The sequence below is a fragment of the Microcaecilia unicolor genome, chromosome 5 (genome assembly GCF_901765095.1).
Source record: "Microcaecilia unicolor chromosome 5, aMicUni1.1, whole genome shotgun sequence".
NCBI lineage: Eukaryota > Metazoa > Chordata > Amphibia > Gymnophiona > Siphonopidae > Microcaecilia > Microcaecilia unicolor.
Genome location: NC_044035.1, coordinates 73,142,315 through 73,169,404, shown reverse-complemented (window position 1 = coordinate 73,169,404; position 27,090 = coordinate 73,142,315). Strand labels below are relative to the sequence as shown.

The 27,090-nt window shown below is 44.4% G+C and overlaps 1 protein-coding gene across 1 annotated transcript in view; it reads left to right on the top strand.

Annotated features, from left to right (window-relative positions):
- CFAP46 (cilia and flagella associated protein 46) overlaps positions 1-27,090 on the top strand; it is a 418,285-nt gene that overhangs the window by 211,321 nt on the left and 179,874 nt on the right. The window contains exons 28-33 of the mRNA XM_030202994.1: positions 6,653-6,836; positions 10,685-10,841; positions 11,027-11,337; positions 13,176-13,298; positions 13,401-13,568; positions 21,682-21,830. Coding sequence (XP_030058854.1) covers positions 6,653-6,836; positions 10,685-10,841; positions 11,027-11,337; positions 13,176-13,298; positions 13,401-13,568; positions 21,682-21,830 — 1,092 coding nt within the window. The remainder of the gene's footprint in view (positions 1-6,652; positions 6,837-10,684; positions 10,842-11,026; positions 11,338-13,175; positions 13,299-13,400; positions 13,569-21,681; positions 21,831-27,090) is intronic.

Below are 27,090 nucleotides of genomic sequence, written 5' to 3'. Positions count from 1 at the left end.
ATATAGTTTCAGTTTAATCTGAGTTATGTCCTCATCATTGCGAGGTCCAATTGACCAATGTTTGTTGTTTTCTGTGAGCCTGGATGCTAGGGATAACCCACTTGTGAGAATTAATGCCCTACTTGTTCTCAGAGAAAGCAAAGTTACTTACCAGTAGTAGGTATTCTCCTAGGACAGCAGGGCTTATATTCTCACAAACACTCCCACCTCCCCTAGGAGTTGTCTCCTATTTTTAATTTTTTCTTTCTGTAGTATTTAACTACAGTAGCTGCGCATGAGCAACTGGCGGGATTGCACCTGTGCAGTGGAGCGTGTATTGTGCTCCACAAAAGTTCTTATGGCTTTTCATAAAGCCCTGGCTGGGCAATACAGTGCTGTATTACCCACTTGTGAGAATATAAACTTTGCTGTCCTCAGAGAATAACTGCTACAGGTAAGTAACATCGTTATACGGAGGAATCCCTGTGACGTGGAGGAGTGGCTTAGAACACTGGTCTTGAAATCCAGAGGTGGCCAGTTCAAATCACTTAACCCTCCATTGCCTCTGGTACAAACTTAGATTGTGAGCCAGTGTACCTGAATGTAACTCACCTTGAGCTACTACTAAAAAGGTGTGAGCAAAATCCAAATAAATAAGACTGCAGCTTCTCCAAAATACAGCTACTAGATTAATTTTTAGAGTCAATATATTTGACAGCATATCTCCTCTTCGGGTTTCCTCGCATATAAAGTTTAAAATAGTTTGTATGGTTTTTAAATCTTTAGAGGGACAAAATTCAGTCAGCATGACAGTATTTGACTTTATTGCCCTCAGATAGGGTGTCTCAATCTACTCATTTATATTCTCTAATGTTTTCAAGCCCTTATGGGGTTAAGATTAAAAGTTACTTAATAATTCATTTAAATACTTAGTAGTGAAAATATGGAATGACATCCCTCATCAGAAAAGGTCTATTTTATCTTCTTCTTCTTTTTATTTAGAAAACAATTGAACACTTTCTTATATTGAGATATACTTTATTATTGCTTCAAATGCTGTTCTGTAATTCCATCTGATTGAGACATTTTCTTTGGGGACTGGAGGCTGGAGGGAAGGCCTGCAAGGGAGGAGGCTGGAGGGAAAGGAGAGAGGTGCTTAACCTGCAAGGGGGACTGGAAGCAAGGCCTGCAGGGGAGGCTGGAGAGAAGGGAGAGAGGTGCTGTACTGGAAGGAGGGATTAGAGGGAAGGAAGAGAGATGCCAGACCAAGGGGATGAAGGAAAAGGGAGACAAATGCTTAACCCTTTCACATAATCCTATTACTTCAAACTGTACGAATTTTACCACTCCAGTTATAATTAAGTGTACGTCTTCCCTTACCCTACTCTGTATTGCTCACTAGAAGCTGTAGTCCCATCCCTGGAGACTTATCAGCCTCATTGAGATTACTTCTCTCTATATGCTACTATGTATTCGTCCCAGAGTTGTATTCTCTTTTACGGAACCTTATCAGCTTCCTTGCACCTACTGTTACTCTATTTTCCACTCTGTATATATTCCCGGAGTTGGTACTCTCCTCTCGGGAACTTGTAAGCCACATTGAGCCTACTGCTATGCGGGAAAATGTGGGATACAAATGTAATAAATAAATAAACCCATAGTGGGAGAAAGAGCCAGACACTGGACGGCCAATGAAAGAGAGGAAGAAAGCTGGAGGGGTGGTATGGAGAGGAGAGAAACACATTGGTGTGGTTGAGAGAGAGGGGAGAGAAGTTGGACACAGGGAAATATGCAGAAAGAGAGGGGAGATGATGGACATAGGGCAGGGAAACAAAGGGGAGATGCTATATGGGGATGGAAATGAACACAGAAGGGGCAATACCTGACATTGGGGGCTGGGGAGGAATAGAGTGACAATGCTGAACATTGGGAAGGGGAGGAGTATATGGACACAGAGGGGAGATACTAGACATGGGGGAAATGGAAACTCAGAAGGGAGATGACAGACATGGGAGGGTATAGGGACACAAGGGATGATTCTGGGCACAGGGGTAGGGTGGATGATGATGGATGTGAGGATATGACCACAGTGAAGATACTGGTAAAGGAACTATAGGGACACAGAAAGGAGTTGTTGAACATGGGGGAAGAAAGAGACATAGAGATGGGAGATCAATGGTTAACATGAAAAGAGAAGAAGTGTCAAATGGACAGGAGATCCTGGCAGTGAGCTAAGAGAAGGCAGAGGGAAGCAGAAACCAGACTCTGGGACCAACCTATACAGGAACAGTATAGTAGACTTTTGGAGCATCTGAAGCTGTTTAATTTGGTAAGAAGAAATGTTTGCATAGAGCAAATGACAGTAACTGATGCGTGAAATTTTAAAAAGCATGAACAACAGTATGTAATGAAGAAAAGTCTAATAAATTGCAAACAGAACAGAGTCGATGCAAAGTTAAATAGCCAAGTTTCACAACATTTAAAATATAATCCTGGAAAGAGAGGTTAGAATCCAATACCACTTCAAGATAGTGAAAAGATGACACTGACATCAGCTACTAGGCCCACTGTGAAAACCAAAATCCCACTCATCAAATGCATAGCAAACTTGTCATGTTTCAGGTAGCATCAATGCATGTCTCATTGAGAAAACAAAACAAATCCTACTCAGTATTTGACCTCAGTCACACATACAAAACACAAATGGACCTTCAGCAAACATGAAACAGTTGTTCACATCAATGTTATGTCAGTTCTAATAAGTTGTCTCTTCAAAATGCCAATATAAAAAAATATTAAAAGTTTATGGTTGAAACTTTTACGCAAAGTTCTACAATCATAAGTTGAGGGAAAGGAAAAGTATTTCTTGGCCCAAGTGGCTATTCCATTTAGCAAGTGTTGTGAGAATGAGCGCTCTCATATGCTAAAAGCTGGTGCATTAGCTCAGTAGTTTTGATCCCAGTCCTTGGGCCGCATCCAACCAGTTGGGTTTTCAGTATATCCACAACAAGTATGCATAAGATAGATCTGCATACATGCAGGAAAACCCAACTAGCTGGGTGTGGCTCAAGGTCCTGGATGAGAACCTCTATTTTAGCTGACTTTTGTTGTTTTAAAGTGGTGAACGTTAGAACCTCCTTACAAACTGCAGCATCCTCTATTAATGCACATGGATATGTTGCCAGCATTGTTGAACTTGGAGTTATGTTACAAGCAGTATTCTCTTTAAAAAGAACTTTCCAGCTGATATTTAAACTCTGCAGCTGGTGCTTTTAAAATGCTGGCCACAGCATTAAAAGTTATACCGGTATATTCAGCATTGGCCAGTACCTAGATACTAACATGGAGTATTTGTGTATAGAGCAGACTGCTACTGTGCTTTCCAATTACCACTGATACTAGGATAGCTATCCAGTTAACTTCACTTAGCCATTTTGCTGTCCTCAGCTAACTGAATATTTATCCGGGTACTGGCACTGAAATATCAGTGGTACTCAGATAACTTCCAGCTCTGTCCCTGGACCGCCTATTTACGGGTAAAGAGTCATGGATTTTGATATACAATACAATCTTGATTATCCAATCTTTGATAATCCGACCATCTGGCATATCCTACAGAACCCCCCGGTGATGTCATCACATTTATTTCAATTAAAAATCATTGTTGTAGAACAATTTTTGAAAATCGGTAACTCTGTGCCTTTGTTTATGCATTGAGAGTTTTCTGCAGTGTTTTCTGTATTATTCGACTTTTCAGTTATCCGACACCGGGTTGGTCCTATTTAGGTTGGAGAACTGAAAATGTACTGAATCACCTTTGTGTAGTACAAGCAAAGTGGTTTGCATTTATTATATGCAGGTACTTTCGCTGTCCTTAGTGAGCTCGCAATCTAAGTTTTTGTACCTGGGGCAATGGAGAGTCAAGTGACTTGCCCAGAATCCTGAGGAGCCACAGTTTGTTTATTGTTTTTTAAAATCTTGCTGTACTGCCTTTAAACGTTTCCATATCAAAGCTGTGCACAGCCTAATCAAACTTGAGAAAGAAACACCATTATCAAATAGGAAAGATGAAGAGAAATAGTATGGGGGTCATAGAGCTAGAAACGCACGTAGAGAGATTGGGTGGATTAGGTGATCAGGTGAGCAGTCTTATCCACACAGAACCCCATCAGGCGCCAAACTGGGAAAAAACCTGAGTGAATAAAAAAGTCTTGAGGTCTGCACTAAACTTTGTAAAGGAAAGTTCAGCTTGCAATTTAAATGGCAACGAATTCCACAGTGCTGGGGCCAAGAAGAAAAAAGCAGACTGGTTGAGTCCAAACTTGCACACGATGGTGGGGATATGGTAAGAGGAGTTTGGTAGAGGAGCAAAGATGGTGTGAGAGACAGTAAGGAGTTACCAGTGAGGCCAGATGTGGCGGCTTACCTGTATGAAGCGCCTTATGAGTCAAGACAAGGATTTTGTAGTAAAATTGGAAATGAATTAGGAGCCAGTGATGTCGGAAGAGAAGGGGAGAAGCACAATCAAATTTCCGAACATAACATAGGATTCCAATTGCGGTGTTCGTAATAGCCTGGAGCCATTTGAAGGAAACCTGTGTAAGGTCTGCATTAATTGTGTTGAATTAGTCTGATTGTATTGTGACAAGAGCAGATTGTGATCAGGCAGGGAGCGAGGGTCGCACAGCGAGGGAAGCAGGAAGGGGGAGGTCGCTTGGGTACCCTAGATCACCCCGGGAGGACAGAGCCGAAAGGGCCAGAATCAGAAGTGCAGGGTCGGTGCTGGAAAGCAGCCTGTCTCCTTCACCAATGAGGGCAATGAAGCTGAAGGACTACAAGTCCCAACAGCCCTTGAGAGAGAGGACAGGTAGAAGGAGGAAGTGTTACCCCTACTACGAGTCCCAGAATCCTAGGGGAAAGGAGGAGGATCTGGAAGGGCTGGATGAACCAAATAGGAAACAGCTGGGAGAGTGGGATAATGATGATGGGATGCAGCTGGTAAAGATGACTGTAGAGGAGCCCATGGACTGGCAGTCTGGAGAGGGAGGAGAAGGATTGGAGAGGGAGGAGAAGGATTGAAGAGAGAGGAGCCTTCCGAAGGAGAGCCCTTGGACATTTCTGCCTTAGCACAAGCTAAAGGAGGGCAAGTAAGAGGGCTCCTGGCCACATGGTTTAATGACCTAATGAAAGAGGGAAAGAAGTGGCTGCAGAAGCATTCCAACCGGGGTGAGGGTTTCCAACTGGGTCAGGAGCAGTGGTGTGCTGGAGCAGGCTCTCACAGGCTCGCAAGAGCCGGTTGTTAAGCTTTTAAGAATTTTGGGAGCCGGTTGTTAAAGTAGGGCCCTCCATGGCTACTTTAACAAATGGCTCCCAAAATGTGGGCTTGGGCCCCCTGCTGAATTCTCTTTTACTTTGTTGGTGGGGATGCTGAGCCCTGCCAGCCAAGTAAATAGACTACTGCTGCTCCCCGCTCCTTGTTTCCAGCTCTGGGCAGCAGGCTGGGATTCTGGAGCATATGAGAGAAGTTCCAGCATGCTGCTCAGAGCAAGACGTTGGGAGTGGTGGCAGTCCATTTATTGGCTGCCAGCAAAGGTATGTCTAGCGTGCCCGCACGAAGGGAGGGAGGAGAGAGAGGCAAGTGTTGCTCCCCCCGCCGGCCACCCCTGGCCCTTCCAAGTGCAGAGCTGGCTACGTCCGGAGAAAGAGCCTGTTGTTAAAAATTTACCAGCACAGCCCTGGTCAGGAGGGTGAGGGGATATGTCAGTGGTTGGGTGTGACCCCTTTCATCTCCCAGGAGTACTGAGGAGGGAGTGAAGGGAAAGTTGAAGCAAAACCTGTCAACTGTGTGTATCAAAACTGTGTTGGAGAAAATAAATAAAGTGGAAAAGACTGTTGGTCTGGAGTTGGTCAATCCAGGACAAGGGGATTCCGAGTAGGGACAGGCACGGGAGGGCTGAGTCTGTGCTTGTCTCCTGGCAAGAGGCCTGCTCAGCTGGGAAGTTTGAGGAATTGCAGTGACCCCAGGATTACAAACCTGTGAAGGCCCCTGTGGGTCACAATGTACTTTTGGTCAGAGCTGTTCAGAAGATCACTTATAGATCTGAGTAGTTCCCCAAGTTCTCAACCCACTACTCTAACCATTAGGCTACTCCCCCACTCATCCATTTACTTGGATAACTAGGCCAGATAAATTACTATCTGAACATTTTTCTGCTCAGGATGACTGAAAATACATGCAGAAATTAAAACGCACATACTCTTAGCCACTTCAAAATGGAGCATTTGTTTGGGTATCTTTAGGTTGATGGAGTAAAACACCACATGTACTTCTCTATTATAGGCCACTACTCCAACTGCTCATCCATAACACACCAGGAGTGAATGAATTAGTTTGGACTGCAGGTTAGAAATACCACTAAATAAGTAAGCAAACAGCAGGTGCAAAATATGGGGATGCTTTTAGTTTGCATACTTTTGTGAATTTTCATAGAGAAACTACCCTCTTTTGAGAATCAGCAATAAAATACATGTGATAAAAATGCTTATTTAATTTGCAGTTTTGTGGACTACTCATAATTACTCCCATTAGAATGTGTGTTTTGTAATACGAAATACAACAGCCACATAAACATAAGTGATGTTTAATTTCTCCGTCTTACTGTATTTTTGACAGTGTAATTTTCAAGCACAGGGTGTTAGTAAAAGCAAGACTTGGACAAAACTTTATAATGGATATTCAGAAATTCAAGGATGAGAGTGAAGACACCGTGTCATACATGTGGCGCAAGGTGGCACTTACTAGCAGAGATACCATGGAGCAGTTGCTGTGCTACAAAAATGCAATTGAAGCTCTACAGGTTTGTGCCTTGTTAATTCTGAAGATATATTTTATTTGAATAAATTTATGTACTCATATTTGCTAATAAAGTTCACTAATTTCTTTTGGAAAGTAGGTGAAATAACTATTCATGTGCCTTTAATTATGGCTTTGGGGCTTCATTAATCTGGTATAAACTAGAATATTGTACGTTTATTCCACACATCTTTTGGTTTCAGCTAAGTTTGCTGCAGTGATTTTCATGAATATCATATTGCAGAAAAGAATTCAAGATGGTTAATAAACAGAAGGCAATAATGAGGGAACAATTAAATGGAAAATAGATACACTCTGGCTGATATATGAAATAGAAATAGCAGTATGGAGAACATTATGGTAATGTTTACACTAGCAAACATTAGTGGTAAGAAAATAGTTACTATAAAGAAGTATAACCATGATAACTGTGGGACTGACTTACTAAGGTGCCCTTTTACTAAGTTTTACTAAGTTGCAGTAAAAACTGGCCTGCGCTAGTTTGGGCTCATTGAAATTGCCCACGCTGGGCTACTTTTTACTGCCTGAGCCCTTTCCGCCACCTATTTGGTAAGGGCTCACGCTCTAACCATAGAAAAATCTATACCATACGTTTTTTGTCATTATGTATTGTCCTTTAGTTTCCCGTTGTTTCCTTCCAATGTTTCAATGTTCTTTTCCATTGATATATTCCTTAACGATACTTTGATTTTGTCTCATATAACTCTTCACAATGTAATCCATAACCGAATTGTAACAAACTGTATCTCCATTATTCATAATGTATTGTAAGCCACACTGAGCCCGCAAAAAGGTGGGAAAATGTGGGATACAAATGCAATAAATAAATAAATAATAAATAAATAAACCCTGCAGTAATCGGACAGTGCGCTATGTGTCACGGGAGGTATGTGATTAAGAGATTGCTATTTGCGAAGAGTACACACTGTTTCCTGATAAGAGTGCACATGGGAAGGGCAACATTTCACAGTTTTTTTTTTCTGCTCGTTTTTGTTTGCCAATGACATGAAATAAAGTTACATCAATAAAATCTGTAGAAAATAAAAGGAAATGCTGTAAAGGTCTACGCAGCTGCTAAACCAAGGAGTCCACTGTTTTATTAAGGCTGAATATCGGCACATACCAGGTTAAGCGCTGGCCGTCTGCACATACCCGGATATTTAACACTGGTATCTGAACATGGCCGAGCACTGAATATCTGTGCATAAATTTGACATCTGCGGTTAGTGTAAAAAAATGCTGACTGCCAATGGCTGAATATTATCCCCTATGGGCCAGATTCATATATGTCACTTTAAAAATATGTGTGGAAAACATTTCCGCCTAAGCGTATTCTGTAAGTGGTGCCTAGATTTAGGTGTGGTATATAGAACATGCTTAGTCGATATCCTAGCACCTAAAACTACACGTATCCATTTACACCAACGAAAATGTGGCGTAAATCCCGGTGTGTAGATTTAGGCGCAGAGGGCCATATTTAATAACATACATACATTTTGGAACGTGGCCATGAAACGTTCCTTGCCCATAACAATGCCCCTTTTTGCCTGTGTGCATTAAAATTTAGGCGCAGTGCATTACAGAATATGCTTAGGGAGTTGTGTGCATAAATTCTAATTATTGCCAATTAGTGCTCAATATTGCTTGTTAAGTGTTAACGATGATAGGCTTATTAAGCCAATTAACTTGTGTGGTGTTATAGAATACGCTTGTATTTCTGCGCTGAATGCTAGGTGCGCTATATAGAATCCAGGGGTATGTTTAATGTGATTCCAGTGTGCATGCTAAATAATACGTAGCACCATCGTGCTTATGCTATTTTCTTATGGATATCTTAGGGGCCTTCTTACAAAGGCATGTTAGGACTACCACATGGATAGCTCGTGCTAAATTAGCCCTACCACCGGGGTAGCGTGGGAGCCTGGTGGTAGTTCTGAAGTTGGCGTGTTCAGTTTCCCACGGGAGAGTATGTTGGGTTGGAACTTTGGGAGTCAGATTTTGATTTGAGTTTAAAAGTTGCCTTTTTACTGAAAAGTGATTGGTTGAGGGAGTATGGGCATATAGGTGGTATGCTGGGGACTGAGTAGCACAAGCATTTTATAAAAGGGCCAGTTGACTCTCTGAGTGGCAGTTATTTGGGCTCCCTCGGCATTCTAGTACCCTCCTGCCCATCCATACAATAATTGGAAAAAATGGTAGGTTCTTTTAGGGGGGGTTCCATTTTCTTTGTTAATGAGATTTTTTTGTAGCAGCTGTTACCCAAGATAATTATTTCCGTTTTCCTAATAGGAATGCTTTGCCCCTGGACCTTGCTGGCTATCATCGGGATGGTGGAAGCTCTGACTCCATATGGGCTTGGCGAGGTTGCGAAGCTGGGGGTGAGGTCCTTAGTTAGCCATATGGTAGGGACTAAAATGTGGACAGAACCTGGGGACACTTCTGGAGATGGGTATATTGAGGTGGGGTTGCCTAGTTATTAATATGGCAGGCGGTTGACCCTTATCCACATCAGAGTAGGCTATCCTGCTTATAATCGAATGAGAAAAACGCCCAAGTTCCGACCTAAATCGGGAGATGGATGTTTATCTCACAAAACCGAATAAAGCGGTATAATCGAAAGCCGATTTTTGGACGTTTTCAACTGCAATCCGTCGCGGATGCGGACAAAGTTGATGGGGGCGTGTCAGAGGTGTGGTGAAGGCGGAACTGGGGTGTGGTTATCTGCCGAACAGAGATGGGCGCATTTCACCGATAATGGGAAAAAAGTATGCGTTTTTAGCTAGAATTTAGGACACTTTTCCTGGACCCTGTTTTTTCACGAATAAGGCCCCAAAAAGTGCCCTAAATGACCAGATGACCACTGGAGGGAATCGGGGATGACCTCCCCTGACTCCCCCAGTGGTCACTAACCCCCTCCCACCACAAAAAATGAAGTTTCTCAACTTTTTATTTTCACCCTCAAATGTCATACCCAGCTCCCTGGCAGCAGTATGCAGGTCACTGGAGGAGTTGTTAGGGGGTGCAGTGGACTTCAGGCAGGTGGACCCAGGCCCATCCCCCCTACCTGTTACAATTGTGCTGCTTAATGCTTATTAGTCGTCCAACCCCCCCAAACCCACTGTACCCACATGTAGGTGCCCCCCTTCACCCCTTAGGGCTATAGTAATGGTGTAGACTTGTGGGCAGTGGGTTTTGAGGGGGATTTGGGGGGGCTGAACACCCAAGGGAAGGGTGCTATGCACCTGGGAGCTCTTTTACCTTTTTGTTTGGTTTTGTAAAAGTGCCCCCTAGGGTGCCCGGTTGATGTCCTGGCATGTGAGGGGGACCAGTGCACTACGAATCCTGGCCCCTCCCACGAACAAATGCCTTGGATTTATTCGTTTTTGAGCTGGGCGCTTTCATTTTCCATTATCGCTGAAAAACAAAAATGCCCAGCTCACACATTGTTGAATAAAACATGGGCGTCTATTTTTTCCCAAAATACGGTTCGGTCCGCCCCTTCACGGACCCGTTCTTGGAGATAAACGCCCATGAAGATAGGCGTTTTCGTTCAATTATGCCCCTCTATGTATATTGTTTGCGCTGTGTCTTGGATATTGCATTCACATGAATTGGCAGGTGATTTCTAATAAAGCTGCAGCTAACTGTTGTTCCATGAAATACTGTCTTTGTGTTTGTACTGGGAGTCTCAGGGGTGGGAGTTGAGGAAGAGGATTGTGAGATCATCTGTTCAGGTACCCTTATTAATATCCACCTCTTGGTGTCAGATCTTTGTATTAACTATAAAAAGTAATTCATAGTGCTTGACTATCAAATATTGTTCTCTTTAAGAAACCAGAGAATGAATGGCAGAAAGCTGAGTATCTGATGGAGCTGGCAATATGGTTATACTGCAATCAGTTTCCTATTAACAATGCTCTCAACCTCCTGGACTGGGCGGTGGATATCCTGTTACAAATGAATCTTCTAAAAATCGCTGATGAAGACGGTACGTACGTAACCATGTTTTGAAATAATTTTTCACTGTTGCGTGTTTTACCAATAAAATCCTTAGAAAAGGATGACTGAATGCATCATTATAATCATCATCATCCACCTTATTTATAATTTAGCTTTTTGCAATAAAGTCTGTTAAGGTATCCTGTCATGTGTGTGTGTTCTCATCATCCACAGGCAAGGCTACAAAAGGGAGGTCAAAATTAGGACACAAGTCATCAGGTAAAGATCAGTTTAAAGCAGAAGTGAAGCCATCTGACATGGGGAAAGAGGTTAAATCAGAAAATCTACTCCCAGTGAAGCAGAGCTTAATGAATGATGCCCTGACTGTGACTGTCTCTAATACAATGGAAAATTTGCGACATATTCGACAACTGGAGACTTTGGTCAGAGCACATACTTTAATGGCTGTTATTTCTGGTCATCATTCACCTTATCATCAGGAGCACTGTTTCATGGCATATTCTTGCATCATGCTTATTTGGCAGGTGAGAAAATGAGCATAGGTTGGTAACTTTTATTGTAGCACGTTAACTATATTTGTAGACGTTCCATGGTCTGTTTTCCCTTTATCTGTAATTTCTTGCATTCAGTTTAGAATATTTACACCTAGAGTTATAAATGTGCTCCACTGCATTAGCCTATACTAATACAATTAATGCGCATTACAGAAACATCCCAAGCCAGAATAGTGCCCTGTGGAGCATACCCCTCCGTGCCTCACCCCACCCACTGCGCCGCGGCCACTGCAGAGGAGACAGTGCTGAGGAGCGAGTTATGCACCCCATCTCCCTTGTGCCCTCTGCAGCTGTACCATTTGTACAACCCTCAGGACAGCTCTAGCACACTACTTTACAACATTTGGGACTTAAATATTAATACTGAGGGTGATAATTTAACAGTGCACGTTAGTATCTCTAGCTGTTAGTTGGCCATACTAAATAGTGCCGTGAGCATCAGAGTTAACTAGACCTGACTAGATTTATCCTATTAACTTTCGGTCAAATGGTGCTGAATATCATGCTGTCTGGCCAAAGTCAAATTGTGCTCTCAGCATACTTTCTTCACCACCTCGTTGGCGGTGGTTAAGTCTTCTCCAGCCAGTTAGCTGGACAACATTTAACTGGTTGAGGTTTTTCTTCCATTCTGAATCCATGGAAATGAAGCTTTGTGAATGAGGCCCTTTCCTGCAGTAACTTCTAAATGTGCGTACGCTAACCATGTGCTAAAAAAAATTTTTTTAGGGACATGTCGAGGACTATATAAATTATTTAAAAATATAGATTTTTTAATTATTGTCTTCTTTTTTTATTTTTAATCTGTAATGCTGCTGTCTTTCAGTGTGCCATTTTTACAGTTAATCTGAATCAATATGAACTAATTGAGCACTTAGTTTTCAAGACCTATGAGGCCACCATTTCACTCCTTGGCTTCCTCAGAGGCACTGTTCCCTCTAAGCTGAGTGGGGGTCCTCCACCTACAGTCAAGATACTCAGTGACCCCCCCCCCACCCCCCACCAGCATTTACCCCCCACAACCAGTCAGCTTCCCTCCTTCCCCCAGCCAACCCTCAGAGCCACTCAGCCTAATGTCTATGGCCATGGGAGCAGGAGCTTCTTCCTCGCTGAACTGCGCGTCTCTGTGTGACTCAGACACGAGTTTTAATCAAGAGTTTTAAATCAAGAGTTTTAGGTTCTCAAGTCTTATGAGGACAGTGCAAGAGTTTCTGCATTGCGCGGCTCAGACTCACACAGCTTGGTGCAGGGAGGGAGAAGTTTCTGTTTTGGTATCCAAAAAACACCCCTCTTTTGTTGCTATTTTTGTAAATTGCCATGAAAATCCCAGGCATCAGAAGCAAGTTTCTAGTCACCATGGTGACCTTGCATCTGGGATTTATCAAGCCCTGAATTATATGATTCACTTGGGATAAAATCTCAAGATTTAGGACAGGGTTTATAGTTGTCACTCATGATCATGACTTTTCAGCTAGTCTCTAGTCAGGGCTGCTGTTTTTTGGAGCCTGTTTACCTGAGAACCCAGTTACATATTCCACAAAAGTGGAAAGAACTGCTTTAAGCGTGTACCTCAAAAGGATATGTATTCAATTTTTATGTGTTAGTCACCCACTAAAACTGCTCCAGGGAAGCTTGCCAGGTGCCCTTGGCCTGGATTGGCCGCTGTCGTGGACAGGATGCTGGGCTCAATGGACCCTTGGTCTTTTCTCAGTGTGGCATTACTTATGTACTTATGTATTTATACATTATAGAACTGCAATGAAATCATACTTTGTTTAGACACATAAAATCTTCATTTTCTTGAGTTTTAGGTGTCACTGCCTGCAGCAGTATCTTTCATAAAGACGTTGTCCAAAAAGCCACCATCTGCAGAGACTGGGAAGCCACAGACACCCCCCTCTAAAAAAGGAAAAGGCAAAAAAGAACCAAAAATAGTAAGTACCTCTTCCTTCGGTTAACTTTACTTTTCATGTTCTCTCACTTTTATTTGCTGTATTTGTTTCAGTTGACGTGATTAAACAATGCTTTTGTCACAGGTACTCCCTTCTCCTCCCAAAGAGAAAATCAAGCGGAAAGTACCTCTGGATGCCTTACCTGGAAATACAGAGGAATGGGCTAGCTATGAGTGTCCTGAAGAAGTTAGAGAGGCCTTTAAATCTGATGCAACCTCATGTAGTATTAACAGAGCAAACATTGTGGAACCTGTAAGTAACATATCAATCTTGTACCTTGCCTGTGTGTTTTTCTTTATGTGGTGAAAAGCAGTGTGAGCAATTTTCAAATGGTCCACATTGGTGCAAAGACAGCACATATTTTTACCCACATCTTTCCATAGGTGTCTAGCCAGCTTATTTTCAAAGGAGATCGCCGGCCATCTTCTGACACAAATTGAGAGATGGCCGGCCATTTCCTGAAGCCAGCGAAATCGGTATAATCGAAAGCTGATTTTGTCTGGCTCCAACTGCAGGATATGGAAGGCGGGACGGGGGCGTTGTTAAGACATGGCCAGCTTCAGCTGATAATGGAAAAAAGAAGGCCAGCTCTGAGGAACATTTCGCCAGCTTCACTTGGTCCATTTATTTTTAGGACCAAGTCTCAAAAAAGTGCCCCAATTGACCAGATGACCACTGAAGGGAATCGGGGCTCACCTCCCCTTACTCTCCCAGTGGAAGAGTTAAGTTATATCCATTACAAGCTTTTGTTTCATTGTGTTGCAGGTATTCAGGCTTTTATGTTGGGTCGGTGGGATATGCCTTTTTGAACAGGTTTGATTTTAGTGATTTCCAGAAATTTAGGTGGTCATACGTTGTTTTTACGACTTTTGGCAGTGCGTTCCATAGTTGCGCGCTTAAATAGGAAAAACTGGATGCATAAGTTGATTTGTATTTGAGTCCTTTGCATCTTGGGTAGTGGAGATTTAGGTATGTTCGTGCTGATCCTGTTATGTTTCTGGTTGGCAGGTCTACGAGGTCTGTCATGTATCCCGGGGCTTTGCCGTAAATAATTTTATGAACCAGGGTGCAGATTTTGAAAGCAATACATTCTTTGATTGGGAGCCCGTGCAGTTTTTCTCGGAGGGGTTTGGCGCTTTCAAACTGCATTTTTCCAAATATAAGCCTGTCTGCTGTGTTTTGAGCGGTCTGAAGTTTCTTTATGATTTGTTCTTTGCATCCCGCATTCCATTGGAGTAGTCTGCATGGCTTAGTACCATTGATTGTATCAAGTTGCAAAATATTTCCCTCAGGAAGAATGATTTCACACGTTTGAGTTTCCACATTGAGTGAAACATTTTCTTTATTGTAGATTTCGCTTGGTTCTCTAGTGAGAGGTTCCGGTCGATTGTAATGCTGAGAATTTTCAGGCTGTCTGAGATAGGAAGGGTGTAACCTGGGGTGTTTATGTTTGTGGGTTTATACGTATTGTATTGGGATGAGATGATGAGACAGTGTATTTTATCTGTGTTGAGTTTTAGTTGGAATGCATTTGCCCATGAGTCCATGATGTTCAAGCTGAGCTTGATTTTGTTGGTGATTTCTACCAGATCGTGTTTGTAAGAGATGTATATTGTGACGTGTTTTTTGGGGGGGTAATCCTACCCCTGGGTTCCACCCAGCAATCAGCTGCTGTGGACCAGCCATGACAGCACATGCTAGAGGAAACCTTAAGGCTGCTATCGTGACCTATCTGACTCCCAGACAGCCAGGGCCGGTCTTAGGGCGAGGCGACCGAGGCGGCCGCATAGGGCCCCGCGCTCAAGGGGGCCCCGCGCGGCGCGCCTGGGGTCGCCCCGCCTGCCGCTCGATTGCTCTTCAGTAAAAAAATTGAGAAGCGCCGAGTAGCAGGCAGCGCCTCGTGTCTGCCCTGCTACAAATCTCCTGCACATCGTCGGGCCGGCCTTTCCGCATTAAGTCCCGCCCTCCTCTGAGGTAATAGGCTCTTCCCGCATTAAGTTCCGCCCTCCTCTGAGGTAATAGGCTATTACCTCAGAGGAGGGCGGGACTTAATGCGGAAAGGCCGGCCCGACGATGTGCAGGAGATTTGTAGCAGGGCAGACACGAGGCGCTGCCTGCTACTCGGCGCTTCTCAATTTTTTTTTTAAAGTTAGTGGGTGCAGCAGAACAGAGTTCTTAGGTGGGTGGGGTCGGGGGGGGGGGACTCAGATGGGAGAAGGGTGTGGGATGGGGGTTCTCAGATGGGAGAAGGGGGCTGGAACTGGGGTTTGAGAAGGGGCCATATGGGAAATGGGGGCCATGCATGGGGCTGGTGGGAAAATGGGGCATGCATGGGTCAGGTGGGAGAATGGTTCTGGGGCTGAAAAGGGTGGTTCTAATACAAGGCATGTGGATGAAGGGGGCTGGAACTGGGGGCTGAAAAGGAGGGTAGGTGGGATAAGGGGGCTAGTACTGGGACTGGAGGCGGAAAAGGGGCAGGGGCTGAAACTGTGGGTACTGGGGGCTGAAAAGGAGATAGGGAGAAGTGGCTGGGGCTGAAGCTTGGGACTGGTGAGAGAAAAGGGCTGGGGACTGGGGTTGAAACTGGGGGCTGAAAAGGGGACAGGGAGGAGTGGTTGGGGGCTGAAGCTCGGGACTGGTGGGAGAAAAGGGCTGGGGCTGAAACGGGGGACTGGTGGGATAGTGGGGCTGGAACTGGGGGCTGAAAAAAGGGGCAGAGAGAGGGGCAGATCCTAGATGGAAGGGGGAGCGAGAGGGAGGGCAGACCCGGATGGATGGGAGAGGGAGGGCAAATGGTGGATTGAAGGGGCAGAGAGAAGGGGAAGACAGTGGATGGAAGGGATAGAAAGGGCAGACAGTGAATGGAAGGGGCAGAGATAGAGGGCAGATGTGCACGGAAGGGGCAGGGAGAGAGGGCAGACATTGGATGGAGGGGACAGCAGAGAGGGCAGACACTGGATGGCAGAGAGAGAGTGAAGACAGATGCTGGATGGAAGACAGTGAAAAGAAGATGAGGAAAGCAGAAACCAGAGACGACAAACTGTAAATAAAATATATATTTTTATTTTTTTGCTTTAGGATATTAGTATTGTAGCTGTGTTAATAAATGTTTATAATGGAACATGTAAATAAGGTAATCTTTTTATTGGACTAATTTTAATACATTTTGACAAACTTTCAGAGAACAAAGCCCCCTTCCTCAGGTCAGGATATGATACTGTAACAGCTCTATACTGTATTGACCTGAGGACGGAGGTTTTGGCCTCTGAAAGCTAAATGTATTAGTCCAATAAAATGGTATTATTTTATTTTCTATATTTGTTTTATTTCTATTTGTTAATTTGTAAAGTGGTGATTGGTATTTGTTAGTTTTTTTTCAAATTTACATCTGTTGTCTTTATATTTTGCACAGTACTAGGGGACATTTTCTGTTTCTGTGGTGTTGTATGCAGAGTCTGGCATCTTGGGGGTTCAGTTTAATTTTTGTCTAAATAGAAAGTTTAAATATTACTACTTATTCTATAGTGGATTAGGGTGTATCTGTGTTTGTGAAAAAGACATGGTTTTCAGTTGGCATTGACTGTGCAGGATCGACAAGCCCTGGAGCTGGGGGCCTTGGAGCTCGGAGGGAGGGGTGGCCGGCTCTGGAGCTAGGGTGGGGGCGGAGCTAGGGTGGGGCGGAGCTAGGGTGGGGCCCCGTCAAATTGGTCTGCATAGGGCCCCGCACTTGCTAAGACCGGCCCTGCAGACAGCTGTGCACTTCTGTCTGTGAATGCAGATCATGATCATAGAACCCACATTACTAGGAATCATTTTGTTACCTCTAAACCCAGATTTCATTCTTTTCTTTTAAGAGGTTATCTAAAAGGAGAATAACGAGAGTGAGAGATAGATTCAGGTAAAGCTTTTATTTTACTTACGTATGCCAGATTACATGAGAAGCTGAGATAAGAATATACAGGTATATTCTCAGGGGAGATGTCTTCACAGGGTACATGCAATTGGACCTTCTGCTTTAGACTCTCCTGTACATATCAGTAGCCAGGCATATTTATACTCTTTTGATAGCATTGATTTCTATTACCCCCCTAAAAAACTTTGTCCTTGTACAGATGTCCCAAGACTAACCGCAGGTTTTGTCCAGAACATTCCTCCCCCCCCCCCCTTTTTTTCCGGTAGATGGGACCTTGTCTTTAACCACAAACTTTCCCAACTTTTTGTTTTTCTCAAGCACCTGTCACACTCTGTGGTCAGGTCTGTTTCACCATCTTCAACTTTCACTGTCACTCTTAATAATTTCTATCACAAGCAGCTCTTTCCATCTCAATTAGAGTCTTCACTTGCCCTATTATAAATTTACCCAGCAGCCTCTAAGGCTTGAGCCAAGCTCTTCCAGCCAGCTCTTGGCTTGGTTGTAGGCCTCAGCCTGTACTATATTTCTACAGACGTCGTCCGCATAGATGAATGGGTTAAGGCCTTGGTTGGATAAAGACTTGGCTAGTGGAGTCATCAGAAGGTTGAAAAGGATCAGTGATAATGGTGATCCTTGAGGTACTACGCAGTCTGCTTTCCACGGTGATGATATGTTTGAGCTTGATTTCACTTGATATGTTCTAGTGGTTAGGAAACCCTTGATCCATTTAAGTGTGTTTCCACCAATCCCGAAGTAATCTAGAAGTCTTAGTAGTATTTTATGGTTGACCATGTCGAATTGGAGAAGAAGTATGCTTTTACCTGTTGCTATTTTCTGCTTGAATTTAGTTAGGAGAGTAATTAGTACTGTTTCAGTGCTATGTAGGGGCGGAATCCTGATTGTGATTCATGTAGTATTGTGAAGTTTTTTTATATAATCATTAAGTTTTTTGGTTACCATGCTTTCCATTAATTTGACTACCAGTGGGATAGATGCTACTGGGCGGTAGTTGGTGATGTCACACTTTCCACCACAAGTGTAGCAGAGTTGGATATGGGCCTGGGTCCCCTTTTCTACAGTGCATTGCATCGACTATTAGGATACCCCAGGGACCTGTTTGCTGCTCTAATAGGACTGGCCATAACATCTGAAGCTGTCATAGAGGCTGGTATGTATTGTTCTTCATATCTTTGGGGGGTTGGAAGGGATCAGTGACCAGTAGGGGAGTAAGGGGGTTGTGCCTTAATCCCACAAGTGGTCATTTGGTCATTTAGAGCAGCTTTTAATGACCTAGTTGTGATTGAAACAGGTCTAGACCAAAATGTCTAACTTTTAGCCCCAGATGTTTTTGCTTTGTTCCATCATGGCAGAAAAACATCCTAGTTTTGGGAATGCCCAGCTCCCACCCCCAACATACCTTCTTGTGATTTGGATGCACTGCAGACGAACTGCACAGAAAACTGTATTAAAAATGGGTTTCGAAAATAGCGATTTGGACGATTTGGCAAACAAAATGTCCATCTGCCACTTTGTGCCGCTTTTAGGATGTTTTTCTATGTTCTATGCTAGAACATTACACCATAGATAAACCATGCTTTCTTTTTTTTAAGCAAACAATATGTATTTGTTTGGAAGAATTATCCGAAGAAAGAGGGAAGCAAGACTAGTTTTAAGAAAACAAAATGATATTTTTATTTACTTCTGATATTTAGCATGTAGATCTTAATTTTGTTCCCCTTTTCGCCTGACAGTACACTCTATATTAAAATATATACTATCTTATGAATAATTTTAAGAGGTGAAGCACTTGCCGTGTGGCCATTTTGGGGAGAGCACTTACTGCCACCTGTTGAGGTAGCGGTAAGAGTTACTGCGCCAACCTGGTGGTAACCGGGCAGCGCGCAGCATTGCCTGATTACCACTGGGTACACACTGGCGCTCCAAAAACTGAAATATTTTTGCTGCACTGGAAATGGTGTGCCCTGGGGGAGGGAACTACCACTGGGCTGCTGCAGTAGCCCGGCAGTGCTTCTCTTTTAGTGAGTGGTAAGCCCATGGGCTTACCGCCGCTTCGTAAAAGGGCCCCTTAACCTCCATTTTCCCCAGGTACAAAATAGTTATCTGCACATAATATGTAAACCGCTTTGATCGTAACAGCAGAAAGGCGGTATATCAAGTCCCATCCATCCTTTGTCATTGCTTGATATGTGTGGAAGGTAAGGTTTGATGTGTGCTTAGGGCAGTGGTTCCCAAACCTGGTCCTGAAGGCACCCCAGCCAGTCAGGTTTTCAGGATATCCACAATGAATATTCATGAGAGAGTTTCGCATGCACTGCCTTCACTACATGCAAATCTCTCTCATGAATATTCATTGTAGATATTCTGAAATCGTGATTGGCTGGGGTGCCTCCAGGACACCAGGTTTGGGAATCACTAGCTTAGGGTGAGGTCATCTGAAGCCCTCCCTCAATGTGGATTTGAAATGTTGGTTATCCAACCATATTCATACAAGATCTATGTCTCTGTAGTGCAATTGTTACTGTACATTGCCTTGAGTGAATTCTTTCAAAAAGGTGGTAAATAACTTGTGTTTATATATGTGGAGGGGCAGAATCGAAAGGGACGCCCACGTTTTGCTGAGGGCGTTCTCGCAAAACTTCCCGATGGAGGGGCGGGGAAACCCGTATTATTGAAATAAGATGGACGTCCATCTTTCGTTTCGATAATACGATCGGGGACGCCCAAATCTTGAAACTTAGGTCGTCCTTAGAGATGGTCGTCTCTAGACTTGGGCGTTTCTGATTTTCGGCGATAATGGAAACCAAGGATGCCCATCTCAGAAACAACCAAATGCAAGCCCTTTGGTCGTGGGAGGAGCCAGCATTTCTAGTGCACTGGTCCCCCTGACATGCCAGGACACCAACCGGGCACCCTAGGGGGCACTGCAGTGGACTTCATAAAATGCTCCCAGGAACATAGCTCCCTTACTTTGTGTGCTGAGCTCCATAAAACCCACTACCCCCAACTGTATACCACTACAATAGCCCTTATGGGTGAAGGGGGGCACCTAGATGTGGGTACAGTGGGTTTGTGGTGGGTTTTGGAGGGCTCGCTGTTTCCTCCACAAACGTAACAGGTAGGGAGGGGGATGGACCTGGGTCCGCCTGCCTGAAGTACACTGCACCCACTAAAACTGCTCCAGGGACCTCCATACTGCTGTGATAGACCTGAGTATGACATCTGAGGCTGGCATAGAGGCTGGCACAAAATATTTTTAAAGATATTTTTTGAGGATGGGAGGGGTTTAGTGACCACTGGGGGAGTAAGGGGAGGTCATCCCTGATTCTCTCCAGTGGTCATCTGGTCATTTCGGCCGCCTTTTTGTGCCTTGGTCATAAGAAAAACAGGACAAGGTAAAGTCGTCCAAGTGCTCTTCAGGGAAGCCCTTTTTTTACCATTATGGGTTGAGGACGTCCATGTGTTAGGCACACCCAAGTCCTGCCTTCGCTACGCCTCCGATAGACATTTAGATAGAGTAGTTTTCTCAGTTTTGTTGTAGATTGTACATCACCTTGGCCTGTCCTGTCAATAAAGGTAGTATAGCAAATGTAAATAAACTGTAAAGTGTTAACTCTTTAGATGTTCTATTAATGCACCTTCTTCCAGTGGTTTCTACAATAACTTATGAAGTAACACATTTAGGCACCTTTTACTAAGGTGCGCTGAAAAATGGCCTACAGTAGTGTAGGTGCGTGTTTTGGGCAGATCAATTTTTCAGCAAACCTGCAAGGAATGCCTTTTTAAAATTTTTGCCGAAAATGGACTTGCGGCAAAATCAAAATTGGCACATGACCATTTTGGGTCTGAGACCTTACCATCAGCCATTGACTTAGCAGTAAAGTCTCATGTGATAGCCAGGCGGTAATGACTTATGTGCGTCAAATGCCACTTGGCACGTGTAGCGAACGCACGCCAGAAAATAAAATTTATTTTTTGGATGTGCATATTGGATGCGGTAGCGGGCAGTAACTCCATCTTGGCGCGTATTGAGTGCACGTAGATGCTTACACAGCTTAGTACAAGGGCCCCCCCACTGAGATGTATTAAAAGAGATAGCACTGTAACAAGGTCAATGATTCAGCAGGTGTCATAGGGAATATCACTTTTAGAAATGAAATTAAGCTATACATATAAAGCATCTTAAGGTATATGGGATATTTCTTTCTTTCAATTGTCTCTCCAAATATAATATTTTGTCAGACTTACAGAGTCAAATTAAGCCCTCTCTGTCTAGTGCAGCACAGCTATCTAGCACCAGTACTCCATTTTTTTAAATGTAAAGTTTCATCATTACAAAGCAAATTTATGCAAACTGTAATAGATTGTGTAAAATTATTAACATTGCAGAATTCTACCCACGTTCATATTTTTGTTTGCTTCTTTAATTTCTAGATGTACAGTTTATATTACCTGGATCTGCTGGTAAAAGAATTGCAAAGTATTTCTTTAACACATTTGACCGTCCCAGTGCTTCAGCTTGCTGAACTTATTGCTTCTGGTATTGTAGAAAGTAAAAGTCTTTCAGATCTCTACCATCTCAGGTTAGTGATATCATAATAAATGACTGAATTGAGACGTGGGCTAAGGGCTAAATTTTATATATGGTGCCAAAAAAGCACTACTTTATAAACCAGGTTAGTTTATAGAATAGTGCTCACACCTAGGGGTCACGTGTAAATGTAGGTACCACCATTTGCACCAATGAAAATGTGTTGCAAATGCCCCCATATTTCATAGTTGCTCATGTAACTCAAAACCATGCCCTGATCTGCCCATTTCCATGCCCACTTTTTTTGGGCCACATGTAAGCACCTAAATTTAGGAAGGGGAAGGGACTTGATATACTGCCTTTCTGTGGTTACACTCAAAGTGGTTTACTTATTATATACAAGTACTTATTTTGTACCTTGGGCAATGGAGGGTTAAGTGACTTGCCCAGAATCACAAGGAGCTGCAGTGGTAATTGAACCCAATTCCCCAGGATCAAAGTCCACTGCACTAACCGCTAGGCTACTCCTCCAAACATGCATAAATTAGAGAATATTACAGTTTATATACTTCTTTGTACCCTCTGCCCTTGCTTACCCAGCTCTACCTATACACATTCCCACCAGCAAAGTATGCACCATAAAACATTTAGCTTATTTTTTCGCTAGTCTTTTGTACGTGGGAGTGGCTAGAATATGGAAACTGGTGGGGTCAATGACAGGCTAGGTCAGTGATGGCGAACCTATGGCACGCGTGCCAGAGAGGGCACGCAGAGCCCTCTCCCTTGGCACGCGCGCCGTCACTGGTCCGCCGACGCTCCCTCCCTCCGAGCACCAGTTCGGCCGGCCTCCCACCCTCCCTCCAACCAAACAAGCATCAGGCCGCCCGCCCGTCCTCCCTCCCTCCCAGCACCAGGAACCCCCTTCTCCTCTGAAATTTAAAAAGCGTACCGTCCTCGGGGTTAAGGCAGCATGCAGCGGCAGCGAAGCACATGTTCTTCGATAGGCGGGACCAGAGCTTGAGAGACAGAAGGGAAGGCCGAAGGCGCGCCGATCGAAGAACACGTGCTTCGCTGCCGCTGCATGCCGCCTTAACCCCGAGGACGGTACGCTTTTTACATTTCAGAGGAGGAGGGGGGTTCCTGGTGCTGGGAGGGCGGGCGGCCTGATGCTTGTTTGGTTGGAGGGAGGGCGGGAGGCAGGCCTGTTGCTGGGTGGGTGGGAGGGAGGCTTGGTGCTGTGTGCTGCTGGGTGGGAGGGAGGCCTGCTGCTGGGTGCTGGGTGGGAGGGCGGCCGGCCTGGTGCTGGGTGGTGCTGGGTGGGAGGGAGGCCTGCTACTGGGTGCTGCTGCTGGGTGCTGGGTGGGTGGGAGGCCTGATGTTGGGTGCTGGGTGGGAGGGCGGCAGGCCTGGTGCTGGGAGGCTGGGTGCTGGGAGGGAGGGCTGCCTGGTGCTGGGAGGGAGGGTGGCAGGCCTGGTGCTGGGTGGTGCTGGGTGGGAGGGAGGCCTGCTACTGGGTGCTGCTGCTGGGTGCTGGGTGGGTGGGAGGTCTGATGTTGGGTGCTGGGTGGGAGGGCGGCAGGCCTGGTGCTGGGTGAGTGGGTGGGTGGGAGGCCTGGTGCTGGGTGGGAGGGAGGCCTGCTGCTGGGTGCTGGGAGGGAGGGCTGCCTGGTGCTGGGAGGGAGGGCAGGGGGAAGAGGAGGGTGGCTGGACATGGATGGCTGGAGGGAAGAGGAGGGTTGCTGGACATGGATGGAGGGCAAGAAATGAAGAAGAAAGGAGGAAAATAAAGAAATAAATGGAAAGGAAGCCCTGGAAACGGAGTTAAGAGAACAGATAGAGAGCAGCAGAATCAGAGACTGGACCAATATGGATAGAAAAACAAAATCACCAGACAACAAAGGTAGAAAAAAATCATTTTATTTTCATTTTAGTGTTTGGAATATGTCCAATTTGAGAATTTACATCTGCTGTCTTATTTTGCACTGGGTATACTGGAGCTGTAACAGCTTACAGAAATGATTTATAATGAAAAAAAAAATCATGTTATTTTTTCCTCCTATACTAGTATAATATTTTCAATGATGTCTGTTTATATGCGTCATGGCTGGTGTAAGGTGTGTGGCTATCATAGGGGTGGAGTCATATGTGGTAACCTCGCCCATAATGAGTACCGGCACTTTGCGATAAATAATTCGATTTTGGGTTGCTGTTTGGGCACTCGGTCTCTGAAAGGTTCGCCATCACTGGGCTAGGTGCCTGGGCAGCTGTACTGGCTTGGGCCTACGAGCTCTGTTGTAGCTCTACAAGTTTCTGAAACACTTGTTGTGGTATCTGTTGTTGCTGCTGCTGCTGTTTTAGATGTGCCTGCTTAAACTGTTGTTGTTGCTGCTGTTGCCATTGCAGGATTTCCTGCTGTCACTACTGGCCCTCCACAAAGGCATGGAACATCCCCTCCATATTTCTGCTGTAAGCAGCCCAGACTGCTCAATACACCTGAAAACAAAATAAAACCCTGCCTGTTTGGCACTAGCTATTCGACCCCCCCCCCCCCTAACTAGGGCAGGACTTAACCCCTTTTGCCCAGTGTTCCAATGTAGTGCTGTTTAATAGGCCCAGCGCCCTGGTGGTCACAGATCTGGCTTTATCATGGAGGATAAGCTCAGGATCCTATCACTGCCTCCACATATAAGACCCCGAGCAAGGGTTACAGGATGGCCCTGTCAATAACACAGCCGGTCAAGATTGAAAACATGAAATAAGTGCCTTATTAACGTGAATCTGAGGCCTGTTCCTTCACTGGCCTAGAACAAAGGTACAGTCTCTTATCTTCAGAGGGGGAAAAGATTTTACATGGGCCTGTGACCGACAGGGCCCCAAAACATAGTCTATGTCCTGTGACAGCCATGCCCCAAACACAGTTTGTAGTTTTTCTCTTTGGTTTTCTAGGTCTGGCTCCTGCCAGACTTCAGAACAAGGCTCACAATTCTTCAAGTAAAAAATTGTCTTAGCTTAGCCAGATCACAGCAGCTAGAAGTGTTCAGTAAAGGCGTATGCAGGGGCTTCAGTTCTTTCTTCCCAGGTCCTCCTTAACCTCAGCCTGGACCTATCTTTTAAACTCCCAGGTATTGACTCCACCCTTACCGGCTCACTTCCTCCCAGGACGAGATCAGTGCTCTTAAGGTGGCCCAGGCTAATTAGAGAGGGACAGAGTGAGGGGCACTGTTCTCTAAACCCTGTCACAGGGTGTTTCTCAATAGTATGTGCACTGTTATAGAGTACACCCTATATGCGTTCAAATTAGGTGCAGGTATTTAGGCCTGGTTTGAGGTGGCCTAAATGGGTGCTGTGACAGAACAGTGTGTTTTAAGCCTGTAAAATGTGTTGAGTATTTCCTGAAGTGTATTTCTCTAGTTTGGCCAGCAGGTGGTGCATGTTTATGTTTTGAAGCTGCTGCAGAACCAAGGCGGTTTTCTTTGTTTAAGCCTTTTGGAAAGGCAGTCTACAGTATACTTTCAAAGACTGTTGTTCTCCCAGAGAGCTCAATTTCATTTGGAATGTTCTGGCCTTTGCCCCAGTCTTAGCCAGGAAGAAAAGAGAGTAGGATCTCTTTGCTGAGGCTCTGTGAACAGTTATATGTCCTGATCTTCCCAGGTACTACTTAGATATTATACAAATGTTTAGTTAGTGCTATAATTGATCCATATTTCAGTTATCTGTTATTGTTCTGCTGATTGCACTTTTTCTGTTTCACTGTGACAATAAGCACTATTAGTTTGTTGACTCTTCTTGTCTGGCCTGATATGAGAATCCTGGTGGTTTGTATGTTGGGTCTGTGAGTGCTTTCTGGGAACTGTGGGACCACTGTGAGTGTGGTCTCCAGTAACCTAGAAATCACTGGGAATTATTTAAGAACGGGAGACTTGCCCAGAGGCGGTTGCAACCCAGTCGGTGGGAGGAGGGTGCAGTGGCTGTGGGGTAGCCCTAGACGGATGGCTAGGCATTTTGAGACAGGTTCGCCTAAATTTTAGGCACAAGAATGGCCGCTAAGTGTATTCTATAAACCACCTAACTTTAGGCATGTTTTATAGAATTGCACTGTGTGGGTTTTTCGGCGCCAATTTTTGAGGCGCCATATATAGAATTTGGCCTTTAAAGCATTATGCTTATATGTGCATAGCATGTTATTTTAAAGAGTTAAGCACCATTATGTATTTAAAAATCTAATTTAAATGGTAAATGGTACTTGATTTTAGAAAAGCAACTGCTTACATGTATGTGCTCACAGTATGTTTTGGGCAGTCCTGAAATTATGTGTGTATTTCCTACTTTGCAGTGGCAATACACATAGTTCAGAGAATTTGCCTATTGGCATTTACGCATGTTCCAAGGCACATGTTAAGCATCAGCTAACTGCTTGCTTGTACCTAGGCTTTGAAGGAGCAATTGAGGGGCAACTGTACTAATTCACTGGTATTTACAACCACCTCAAAAATCCAAAAATGTAGACATCCAGTTGTGTGAACTTGGCACTAATGCTAGTGAGTGGTGGCACTTACAGAGATAGGTTGTAAAATCTACCATGTACACATGTAAGTGGTGCTACTTACATTTTCAAAGCTTCAAATGATGCTGCTGTTGAATGTGTGCTGTCAGTATACATACCTCCTACTATGCATGTATCTTCCATAGCCTTATGCTTATTTTACAAAGTCTCTGGGGTCAACATTTCTTTAAATGCTTACTTCCAATGGCTTAATTAAACCCAGATTTTCAATACCAGTCCATGTGTAGGCACCAGCATTGACTATCCGGCTCTTCAGCAGACCTGGAAGTTACGTGGGAGCCGGCCACCTGCATATCTAACCAAAGATAAGACTGTAGTATATACAGTGCTGTCTGCCCCGTTAGCTATGCGGGCAATGGCACTGAATACTGCCGTTGTCTGCATATCTTCCAGTTTCACCATGGCTCCAGCTCCAGACCGCCCCAGCACTGCCAGTGTGGTTAGAGCTGATGCTCAGCAGCACTACCCAGTTAAGAGTTGCTTAATATCAGTGGCCAGCCCACTCAGTGTGGTTTAAGAGGGCAGGAGGAAGAGGGCAAGAACCTCTCCTCCCCCTTTAAACCATGCTGGACATTGACCCCTTTGCATTTAAAAGGGTAACATATACTTATATGCTTGCTGCTTGTAGGCATTCTCTGGAGCATAGTTTGGGAAGAGCAGGATTGCAAAGCATGAGGCATGCACGTATTTTATAAAATACATGAGTAAATGCATACTTCCTTATCATGTACTCCAGACCATTCCCGAC